The sequence below is a fragment of the Epinephelus fuscoguttatus genome, linkage group LG22 (assembly GCF_011397635.1).
Source record: "Epinephelus fuscoguttatus linkage group LG22, E.fuscoguttatus.final_Chr_v1".
In the NCBI taxonomy this organism is placed as follows: domain Eukaryota; kingdom Metazoa; phylum Chordata; class Actinopteri; order Perciformes; family Serranidae; genus Epinephelus; species Epinephelus fuscoguttatus.
Window position 1 is genome coordinate 33,911,905 of NC_064773.1, and position 12,010 is coordinate 33,923,914.

Genomic DNA, 12,010 nt, shown 5'->3' on the forward strand with positions numbered 1-12,010 from the left:
CCCCAAACTGTACCATATGTGCAAACTTGGCCAAAACCTTACAATGTAATGTCTTCATGTCTAAAAAGGTGCATGTCAACTTCCATTTGACAAAATCACAAGAGCCGGCACTGAACAGGTTCTGTCTCCACTGCACTTAAGGTTAACTGCTGCAGGCACATGAACTGAATAAGATTCAGAAACAGGATGGTTGAATGTGAACAACTCCATTTTAAGCACTCGCAGTGCCAAATGCCCAAGACCTTCTTGCGGAGACAGAGAAACTGTACGACATCTTTTCTGGTCATGTGCCACTGCTAGAGGTGCTTGGTTTCTAGTGTTGCCATGGCTGCAAGCGTCATACAGTGGTCCAATTTTTTATGAAGACATCACTTATGGTCACTTGCAAAGAAATCCAACAAATAAGATGAAAAAATGGTGGGCTGTCATTAACTGTGTAAAAGAAAGTCTATGGAAAGCCAGAAATGTATGGGTTAGTACAAAGTATTGTATGCCATACGATCTTGTTATAAGGTCAATGATAAACATTTTAAAAGATTACTTGCTAAAAGACATGTCAACAAAAGCTAAGAAAACCAAGCTGCTACTGTGGAGAATTCCTAAAACTCCATTATCTGATAATTTGTAGTAATAATCATGGAATGAGTTCTATTGTATTGTAACTTGTAACCCTTGTACTGCTTCTGATGTTAGCCCTGTACTGGCCTTAATAAACGTCTAAAAATTTAGTTGACTTCCTTGTTCAGAATTTATCTCTTTGTCTTATTCTAGCAATCAAGACACGTATGCAGCTATGCTTGCCAGCTGCCACATTATATTTTAATGGTTCAATGAAATTTTTAAAAAAGGGTAATAAAATGTATATTCAATATTTTTATATTAACATGGCATAGAATTAAACGCTCAAACAACAATAACAACAACATTATGTTAAACTGACTTAAAATTCCTGTCCGACAAGAGTCATGTGACACATTCATTTTGTGTCTGGTGTACTCAAAATGTATATGTTGCTGTATTATACTAAACTAAATGTTTGGGGGAGGATGGTGGTCATACAAAGTACAGGGCCTTGACACCGGAACAGCAGGTTCACATTAACACTCCAGTCTTAGGTTTAGGCAACAAAACAAACAAAAACAAAAGCACTTTCTTTAAAGTAAAGGACAGATCATCATTTCAGTTCAGTGTAATAAAAAAGGTACCATTTTTTAAATAATTTTTTTGTATGGCATATTATCTAATTTGGAGAACAACTGAAATACATTGTCAGTGAACATTTTGCTGATACATTCCATATCAACATTTTTGCAACTTGCCAAGTATGTTTTTTAGCAACATTACATTATGTTAGAAAACAGAATATGTTTGGGATTACATTTCCTTCAGAACATATTTCCTGTCATATTAGTTGCATATAGACCTAATTTCTAGGAGACAAGGCTGCAAATTAAACATGGAAGCTAAAACAGAAAGGTACGAGTTGCTTAATATTTGCGATGTTGTCACATTGTGGTGCAAAGAAGCACTGATTTTATCAGTTTTGTGACTAATAACGGTTTAACTTCTGTAAAACATGGCTTAAATAGTGCAGCCAATGTTTTATTTGTTCAATAGAAACCATGGAGACAAGTTAGAACCTCAACACAGGGATTGATTTTTAATAGTGTTTTCATTGAACATATTTGGCCATGTTTGTTAATGGAGGAACATCTGAATTGTGATGGCAGGGCATCTTTAACTCTGCTTTATATCAGCTGTCTGAAATTCATCCCTGTGAGGTGAATCCACAACTCAGCAGCTACTCAGCACTGCTGGCTGCTGCTTTTAGTGCTCAATCTCTCACCCAATCTCTCCAAAGGCTCAAAGAATGAGCTACAGCACTTACAAATGCCAAAACATATCCCATCAAAGACACGCTGGCATCCAGAACGACATGTTTTTTATGTTTCTGATTTTACTTTACTCTTGTCACTCAGCAGTAGAGGACTGACAGGATGAAATGTGTTTGAGCACATCCATGCTGAAGAACGTGTTTCACAGGGCAGAAAAAACATTACTCTGACTGACACTAAGTCAATAACGCAGCACTGGGGCTAAATGGGCTGGATCTGTCAGTAATAAAGCGCAGCCAGATATCTGTAGGAGAACTCTTCAACCCCAACCGCCCTCCCAACAGAACAGAGAAACAAGCAGAGAACAGCACAGATCATGGAAACCCTCCAAACGATGACAGAGGGACTCTCCGGAGAAAGGCAAGCTGAGCCAGGCGGGCTTGCAGGGAGGGACACACACACACACACACATACACACAAACACACATAGAAACATCCACGCACCCTTAAGCATACTGTCGTAAGCACAGACAGACAGCTATATCTTTTCACAATCATCTACTAAATCAGATTGGTGCATAGACACACCAAAAAACACTCAGACACCCACCATTACACACCAAGAAAAGATGAACATTTAGACACACAGCAGACTTCCCAAGACCTTAGAAAAAGATTTTGCCATTTTTCAAGATCAGAAGTAAAACAACACTTTAATGAGCTCAAATGTGGGCTGATTTCATGTCTTACCATAAGACAAGGCTATTTAGTACATAGTCCCTATAGTCATTTTGTCCTTCCATCTAGTCATCATGTTCATTAATTTTATCAAATGTGTTAAGGCTGGGGTAGGCAATTTTATTTTGCTGTAATTATGGCAAAAATCCCATAATAACCTTTGAGCCTTCTGCACCTCCTCTTGGTTCTGTTTTCAGGCATGAGAAAATCTCCCTCATGACTGAAGACTTTGGCTAATCACAGGTCAATAAAGAGAGAGGGTGTTCCTATTGGTTGTTCTACAAATGCAGATACGTGCACATCGAGGCACAGTGAGGTAAAAGCCTGAGTCCTGCAGGGAAAATTGCTATTCTACTATGCAGAGGAATCCCAAAATGTAGACAGACCTATCAAACAGAGAGTCTAAAAGAGAGTCTGACAATAAACAGAACACGTATTAAAATTGGTAAAGCAGTTCAGAAATAGGGAGAAAATGTTGCTAACATTTTAGCCTTCTGCTTACCAGAGCCAAGGGCTCACAGCTGCAGCTAATTCAGGTTTACTTCTATGTAGCTGACATTAGCCAGGGCCTCAAATAACAGTAGCCCTTTTTACACAGAGATGGCGCTATAGAGCTGCTACAAAGCCCCTTCTTTATGCTACCTTTGCATTTTTACACAAAATCAAACAAGGGTGGCATCATTCCCAGTGTTGGCTAAGGGTTACTTTAAAAGTAATCAAAGTATGTTACTGTGTTACTTTCTTAAAAAGTAACCAGTTACTTTACTGCATTACTCCCTGAGTAAAGTAACTCAATTACTTTAAAAATACTTCCAACGTTACTCCCTGAGAAAAGTAACTCAAGCACTTTTAAAGTACTTTTGAGTATTCTACATTTTCTATTGGGCAATGGACAACAGGGCGCTAAGCCTACATTTTTTTGTCTCCAAAATTAAAGTTATGGACAGCTTGCCCTTCACTGAGATCCAATTCTCTCATCACAGCCATCACTTTGACCAGTAGACCCACAGAGGGAACTGCCCATTGGTCTGACATCCCATTGTTCCAACCATATTAAACCCATTGTTCCGAAGTCCGTTCCGAAATCATCATGATGCCCTGTGGTTAAGGTCGGGTTAGGTTCAGGCACAAAAAACACTTGGTTAGGGTTAGGAAAAGATCATGGTGTGGGTTAAAATGAAAAAGAAAGTGACAATCACATAAGCTGTGAGCCTGCTTCGCCTCAAGCCTTTCCCAGCTGACCCAGAGCCAGTCGCGGAGCACCATCAAGGTAGAAATACGCCCGCAGGGAGCCGTTCAACACAGCAGACCGTCGGACTAATGGGATGTCAGACCAATGACCTGGACCCAAACACAGAACGATCTGCTGCCGTAGACAGCTGTATGACAACAACACCCCAGCATTTTTAATATTTCCTCTAGGGATGTTACCACACAGACTAAAAGGGGGAAATAATGGTGTGAAACAGCAGAGGCGCTTTATCAACCCGCTGAGTTAACGTTACTGTCATTAGCATCAAGCTAGCAAACAATGGTACATCCTCACAGTTGGACATAAAGTAATAACATTAACAAATAGCGGCGGGGCTTTTACTCACCTCAACTGCAGAGGCTCCCAGCTTCATTTGAAACAAACTAATTTATAGACGGTCCGTTATTTATTAATCCCTCAGTGTGTTTATATAACGTTATTTACTTTTTATCCGCTCCGTTGTCTTTGTAAAGTTAACATATCGCACCGTCATTTCAAACTCAACACTTGTTTCAAATTAAAAGCCCCTTATAACCTCGGATAGAGAATCCCTCCATTTTCTAAATAGGCTTTTATTCTGAAACATTTGTCAGAACTTCCTGTGGAAGATACTCTGAAACAGCTTGACAGTTTACATCTGGCGCTTCAAATATAGCTCCTGCCATCTACTGACGCTTTTAGGTGACTACAACAACATGTCGGCTGGCACATGAACAGACACCGTTCTGACTCAAATAATAGTGAAATAAAAATAGGACAAGAATAACCCGATGACATCACACACGCCGTGAAAGACGACCAGGGATAATTGGTGAGTACCAGCGTGTAGCGTGTACCAGGCATAATGCAAGTCCTGGGTCTGAAATGTGTCTGTGAGCGAGTCCTGCTCCACCTATTTAGACTCCACCGTAGACAACAGCAGCATTTCTCCGACCACGTAGCGAGCCACAAGCTCCGTGGCTTCTTTCAGACTGACATGTTTAACGTTATCTCCGTTATTAGAACCAAATGACAGCCGTTGCTGTTTCGGAGCTGAAGGACCAGTGTTCTAAAAGTAACGGAAGTAACTGATGTCTTGTTTGAAAATGTACTTAAGTATTTGATTACTCAAACAGCAAACTAACGCGTTAGGTTACTGCAAACAGTAGGCTAATCAAAGTACTATGTAACCCGTTATACCCAACAGTAGGGGGCGTACACATGCCGTATTTTGTTCACCCTCAATTTTTATTGTAAATACGTGGCAGGCGCGGTCAAACGCCTGAGCGACACATTCGCAGCTTAAACATGTTCCCAAGCACCTTTCTTTTGGGGAGTGATGGCTGCGCTTTTGGAACGGGTCCATGTCATTGGTTCGACATCCCATTAGTCCAACTGTCCGCGGTGCTGAACGGCTCGCGGCGGGCGTATGGTGCGCCACGACCGGCTTGAGATGGAGCAGGCTCACGGCTTATGTGTTTGTCACTTTCTTTTTCATTTTAACCCACACCATGATCTTTTCCTAACCCTAACCAAGTGGTTTTTGTGCCTAAATCTAACCAGACCTTAACCACAGGGCATCTTGATGATTTCGGAACGGACTTAGGAACAATGAGTTTAATATGGTCGGAACAATGGGCTGTCGAACCAATGGGCTGTCGAACCAATGGGGAGTTCCCTTTTGGAACACAGCAGCGCCCACTGGATGTCATGTGACGAGGACTATATGGGGAAGAAGTTCATAATTTTAATGCAGGTCTGCCAGAGATGTACATCTGTCCAAAAGACAACGGGCCGACATACATACAGTGCCTGGAAGAAGATCAGCTCTGCACTCAGGATTTCAGGCTTTGCTATGGCGCTTGTTGAGGTTGCTTAACAACCTCAGAGACCACTTGCTGCTGCACTCTTGAAAGCTCACACAGAAAAGGCAAAAGACTAGCACCCAGTACCTGACCTCGCATTTTCCAGGAGGTTAAAGATGTGTTCGGCCCCTTGGAGAGCACCCTGGCATCGCAGAAGCAAAAGCGGTGTGATGGGTGTGACATGTAATACAACAGCGTCAGCCTCTGTTGTCACATATAATATACCTGTTAGCAGGGCTTTCTCAACAATAACAATGACATTAAGACGGCCTTAACATGGCAATAACAATCATTTACCATTCCTGTTATTTGGTCATCCTCTGCTTGTAGGGAAAGGAGCTCCTGGACCTCATTGTTTTCCCAATTTGTGGAGATTTTCAGCTGCTGTTCCTCTTCTTTGAGTTAGCTGCTAAAAGTTTTCATATCTCCTGTGGTGGGTCACACGTAACACGTTGTCCAAACGTCACACCCATGCTGCCCAATGGTCCCATCCTGCCATTGTCCCTTTTATGTAGATCTCGTTTTGGCGCCGTTACTATCTCCATTCTCGGCTCAGAGGTGAGACAACTCTGTCCCCCCAAAACAGCAAGGATGCCATATTCCTGCCTTGAACAGGCAGTGTAAAAGGGGCTAGTGTATCCTCTGCCTCACTCCCTGCAGCTACAGACTGCCTCAGCAGGAGGAGAGCAGGCAGCAGCTCCAGGGACTGACCCCCCAGTCAGCGGCCGCAGCAACTTAAATGGTCCCCACTGGATCAGCAAACCTTCTTTTGCTGCGACCACACAGGTTAAACCTGGTGCTGCTGCTGGCCACCAGCCTGCTGTGAAACCCAGAGATGGGGGATTTGCCAATTTGAGCCACTAGAGCCTCCAACCAAAAGTTGACCTCTGGAGCTGCTGCCAGCTTTCGTCCCGGGGAAGCAGTGCACAGGGGCGGGAGCAAGACGGAGAGACTGAGGGGTGGCTAGCAGCTAATTCTAGTCTCACTTGTGACCTTATAAATTGAGAGAGAGAGCAAGGCAAGGAGGGGCTACAGGCAACTCTACAATGAAATAAGATTAAATAAATCCATCTATGGGCAGTGGGTTACTGTATGAAGCCTGTACATATGCCTGTGGTCGTCTGGTGGGAGGAGCTTAGGGCAGAGAGAGGAAAGCTGCAGGAGGAGGGTGCATTTGCAAATTCTGCCATTTTTCGCCTTTTTCAGGTGTTTGCCTACCCCAGCTTTAACAAAAAAAATACACCAAGAGGAGGAATGTATTAGGACTGTTCTTACCCAGGCAGTTGTGTCCGTCGTGGGCCAGCATGAATCCATCGTAGCAGGTGCACCTGTAGTTGCCAGGTATGTTGATGCATTCATGCACACAGCCCCCATTGTAGTCGTTCTCACACTCGTCCATATCTGAAAGAGAAGGGTTGTGCTGTTACTGAATCAGCAGTAACTTCTTTTTTTTTAAGCTTGTTAGTTTGGGTTGTCACTGCTGCAGCTGTCTGAGAACAGTCAGAAGGGTTACAGAGACCTATTTTCCTCTTTCCCAAGCCACTTGCTAGTATTCATTCTCTTGCAGATCATCCATCATTGCAAACATAAACTTGCAATCAGCTTTGTCAAAGTTTGTGATTTATTGAGTGTTTTCTTGTTAGTGGTGCATAATGTTGCACAGTCTCTCCTGACAGTCACTGCACACATGATTTGTTTTGATAATTAATGCATCTTTGATTTGGAGCTGTAAAGTGGAAAGTTTTTGGTTTAAATGGTGATGCCAAAAGAATATTCCCCGATAAAATTGAACATTTTGTCAACACAGTTTGAAATGACTGATTTCACTAAGACCTTTAACTGTGCCATTTTTATAGGGAAATTAAATGGTGTTTTTATTTGCATTTTGACTCATCAGTTTCCAAATTGTTTTTCATTTGTGTCACCTGCACTTGTTGGCAGTATGAGCTCTGGTGAGGGCCCTTGAAACTTTTAAGATTGTAGACGTTCCTCATGTCAGGGCATCAGTCAGAGCCGTGGCTAAATAAAGTGGCTGATGACAGTGTTATTACAGTGTGTTAGCAGAAGGGGCGAGATGACAAAAAGTCTGATGAAAATGATGATACCAGTTTTGTTCTACTGGGTAACTTTTAGTGTAATCAATTACTGTGCAGTAATGGGGGACATCAATCAATCAATCAATCAATTTTATTTATAAACCCCAATATCACAAATCACAATTTGCCTCACAGGGCTTTACAGCATACAACATCCCTCTGTCCTTTGGACCCTCACAGTGGTTAAGGAAAAACTCCCCAAAAAAAAACCTTTAACGGGGGCAGGCAAAGGTAGGACTGTCAGCCGTTCTTTATTCGTCTGGGGATGTACCCCCTGCCCACCGACCCCAACCTCCATGCTGATCCAGTGGAGGCTCTCACAGGAGCAGCTCGCAAGTGGTTGCCATGCACAGACACTTAAACAAACAGTCCTCCCCCACCGTGGGAACAGCAGGAAATCCACCAGGCAGCAAGGAAGACCCAGGCCCACAACCCCAGATAACAGTACAGGTGTCTGTCTGGGTCTTCTTTCTGGCACCCAAATGCTCTGTTAGATCTGTCCATGAACCAAATTGTTCTCTCTGTCTTTTCGTCATGCCAATAAGAAAGTCACTTTGAATCCCAAGAATACAAAGCCACGTGTGGCATTGAACTCTGCAGTGTGTCCACCATGTTCATCATCCCATCTTTCACTCTCTTCCTGCCTCCCAATCTCTCTCCCTCCTCTCATTTCATTTTACAGCATAGCTGCTGTCTGTCAACATCCCACTTAGCTTCAATGGCTGCTTGCCTATCTGTCTGGCAGTTTGACTCTGTCTACCTGTCCCTCAGTTTGTCAGCTGATATCAATAAAGATATTTTAAGAATGAAGTCACCAATGGCAGTCCCCCTCCCCTCCCCTCGCAGTGTGATTACAGGAACACTTACAGTATGTACTCTATATGATGTAATCCAATAATAAATCACAAACAACAGCCACAAAAACTAAAGATCCTGTATAAACTAAACATCACAAGGTAATCTAGTTTTAACATTCACTGGCAGCATTTCCCCTCCTCTCAGTGATGAATAGCCTCTGTACTAGCATGCTGACTTTTCCAATGAAACTGAGAATAGCATTTTTGGTGGGCGGGGCTTAGCTGGAGGCAAAACATTTCCCCACAGACATTAGCTAGCGCTAGAACTTACTAGAAGTTCTGTTGGATTGTTTTCAAAATGGAAGAAGTGAGTCTCTCTGAATAGGATGCGTTCAGAAATACTCATTCTGAGTATCGGAGAGCCACAAACCATTCCAGAAATTTAAAATTTAAGTTTTGAGCCATGACTCCCTCTATTCTGGCTCCCAATAACAAAAAAAGACAACATTTCAAGACTCCTATTTAGCCTACAGCCCCGTAGTGGCAAGTCGTGTTTTACCTCCAGCAAACGTTATCATCCCAACTCATAAAATATTGCTGCTTTGTCAGTGGACTTTCATGTCTAAATACGATACGCTAGGTACCCGTCTGTGTCTGTTGTTGATGTGTTGTTGTTGTTCCAGGTCGGTGGGTTTTTTATTTATGCTTGTTACATGCATAATGTCTTTTCAAAACACTCTTACGTTTTCACATGAAATGTTAAGTTTCTGCTCAATAGATGGACACAGTCATTTTCAAAATAAACTAACAACATTGATAAAATACCTAATCTTTACATTTATATTCTTGTGCAACAAAAGCATGTGGTTAGGTTTAGGAAAAAAAACGGTTTGGCTCAACATTCACATAGGAAGCAAACAGTGGGCTCCTGGGTGAAAGTCTGGAGTTTGTTGGGCTCATCCACCTCTCCTCCCAGCTCTTTCTTTAACCATAGTTGCCATCAGTGTTACAAACTGATGCCGCCTGGTGGCGTATCATACTGCCACGAAAAGTGCCTTTTTGGCATCGGGTAAAATCGTTTACCCTCGATTTCATTAATTTTGAAATTGTTTGACCTCAAAATCGTAATCACGATCACCAGACGATCAATTGCACAGCCTTAAGTTATGTGGTAAAAACGTAGCTTCTCTTTAATTGAAAAACAAAACAAAACAATTGCCAATGAACTTACTCTGACCAGCAGTTACAGCTTCCTTTAGATTAATTTGTTAAAACAAATTATTATATGTTGACTGAATTTCTGGGGAAACATGGTTGATGTGACAGTGTGTGTGACTAAAGCAGATTTTTAGATGAAACTTTAAGTCCAGCAGATCAGCAGTGGATGGTATTTTTTTGTTGTTGTTGTATTTTAGGGCCAACATTGCCCTGACATGGTAGTCCAGACGTTGTTTGTTTGGATCACAGAGTTTCTCAGGAAGTGGTGGAAAACTGTCAGTGACTCGAGTTGCCTAGTTTGATCAATGGGTGGAGGCTGATGGCTCCAGAGAATAAGAGGCTGGCACACAGCAGCGATGGAAGACACAAATACACAGTCGTGGCTCTCAGCCTTCACATCCTGCATGTGGACATAACCCAGACCTGGACACTGAGCATATACAAACACAAGAAAACACAAATGTACAGCACGCACAGGCACCAACATCAGAGCACATGCAAATGCTATCATGTGCACAGACAACAACACGTGCATAAGAAACAACACGCACACAATCAAACACACTCGTTTACAGCACTATTCTCAGAGGCCTCCAATCCGCAAAACGCTTCCACTCAGATGATTAACATCACCACTTTGGCTCAAGTTCGAGTACTTTGAAAAGTCCGAAAGCTGGCAGACATAAACATGAAAAGATCGTCATCTGAGAGGTTTCACTTGGTTAGAAACCATCATGACAAAAGCCAAATCAATGCCATATTCTGCACCATGAAGTGCCACAGACATGTTTACCAGAAGCCAATTACACAGGCTAACACACATCAGTGCATTTTAATTCTGTTTGTCTGATCTCTTACAAAGGAATCCTGTCTCTGTACTGGAAGGACCAGTCCGGCAGGGTTAGGGTTTGAAGAAATACTCACGTCCATATATTCTCACAAATGTCTGATGAGACACATTAAATGTTGTAAAGTGAAAAACTGACCAGTGCCTCCCTTTGAAGGTACATAAAATTGACCTAGAAACTGTCATAATTGAGCGGCATGTATGTAAGAACAGCCAGAGTACTTAAAGGTATGGAAAACATAAAAAGAAAAAACAGTAAATGTGGGAATTAAAGAGCCCGAGCCTTGTGTATACAAACTCCTCACAGCCATCAGTGGCTCATCCTAAAAGGCATTTGCAACCAATTAGGGCAAGCTGGAATGGGCGAGTGTTTGGGGAAAGGTTGTTTGGACACTTTGCTGTGCTGCCAGCTCAGATGGCACGGTTCAGCACGATGTGGCACTTCCTCTGTGCTCTGCTTTTCATCTGTCAGAGATAAAGGGAGAAGGTAAAGACTGGAACTAGTGAGGGGGGGAGAGCCTCACCACTCAGGGTGAATGAAAAGCAGCAGGTGATTAATTGGTGCCCGAATCATTTCAAACAGGCAGACTGAGACTACATTCACACTTAGCTGGCTAAATTTGAAAACACATCTTTTTCTCCCTGTTTTGGCCTTCTTTTCAAACTAAACTGGTAGGGGTGGGGGTGGGGGGGTTGCTGATGATGTTTTTTTTTGTTTGTTTGTTTGTTTGTTTTTTCAAAACTAAAGCATTTAAGAGAGAGAATAGGAGTGAACGCTATACAAATACACACCTGAAAACACTAGTGCGGATGTTGTCTGGGGCAGAGCAGAGCTGAAGCCTGGGGAAAGTAACATCTGCCCTGGGATCTAAAGACTATTATAGATTTGATTTCACAGTAATGTATGATTATTAGTAGGCCTATTGCACTTTTAAAAAGGTTATGGACTTATGAGAGACAGAAAAAAATATATTTTGCAGAACATTATGATGTGAAGTGAAGCTGACCTTTGACCTTTTGGATATAAGATGTCATGACTTCAATATTTTATCCTATTGGACATTTGTGTGAAACTTTGTCATAATTAGCATATGAATTATTTAGCTATGGCCAAAAAACATGTTTTGTGAGGTCACAGTTACCTTGACCTTTGACCCTCGACCACCAAGTTCTAATCAATTCATTCTTGAGTCTAACTGGAAGTTTGTGCCAAATTTGATAAAATACCCTCAAGGTGTTCTTGAGATATCACTTTACCAAGAATGAGACAGATGAGGGCATAGTGACTATCATCAAAAACGCTGCATCCTACATTTTTCATAACAAAACCAATACAGTCTTGTCATTAGATCCCTCTTGCCTGGTATAATTCCACCATCTTTT

General features: G+C 42.1%; 1 protein-coding gene across 2 annotated transcripts in view; it reads right to left on the reverse strand.

Annotated features, from left to right (window-relative positions):
- Positions 1–12,010, reverse strand: part of scube1 (signal peptide, CUB domain, EGF-like 1) — a 221,054-nt gene that overhangs the window by 174,285 nt on the left and 34,759 nt on the right. For both annotated transcript variants that reach the window (XM_049567062.1, XM_049567060.1), the window contains exon 3: positions 6,945–7,070. In XM_049567062.1, the coding sequence (XP_049423019.1) occupies positions 6,945–7,070 (126 nt within the window). The remainder of the gene's footprint in view (positions 1–6,944; positions 7,071–12,010) is intronic.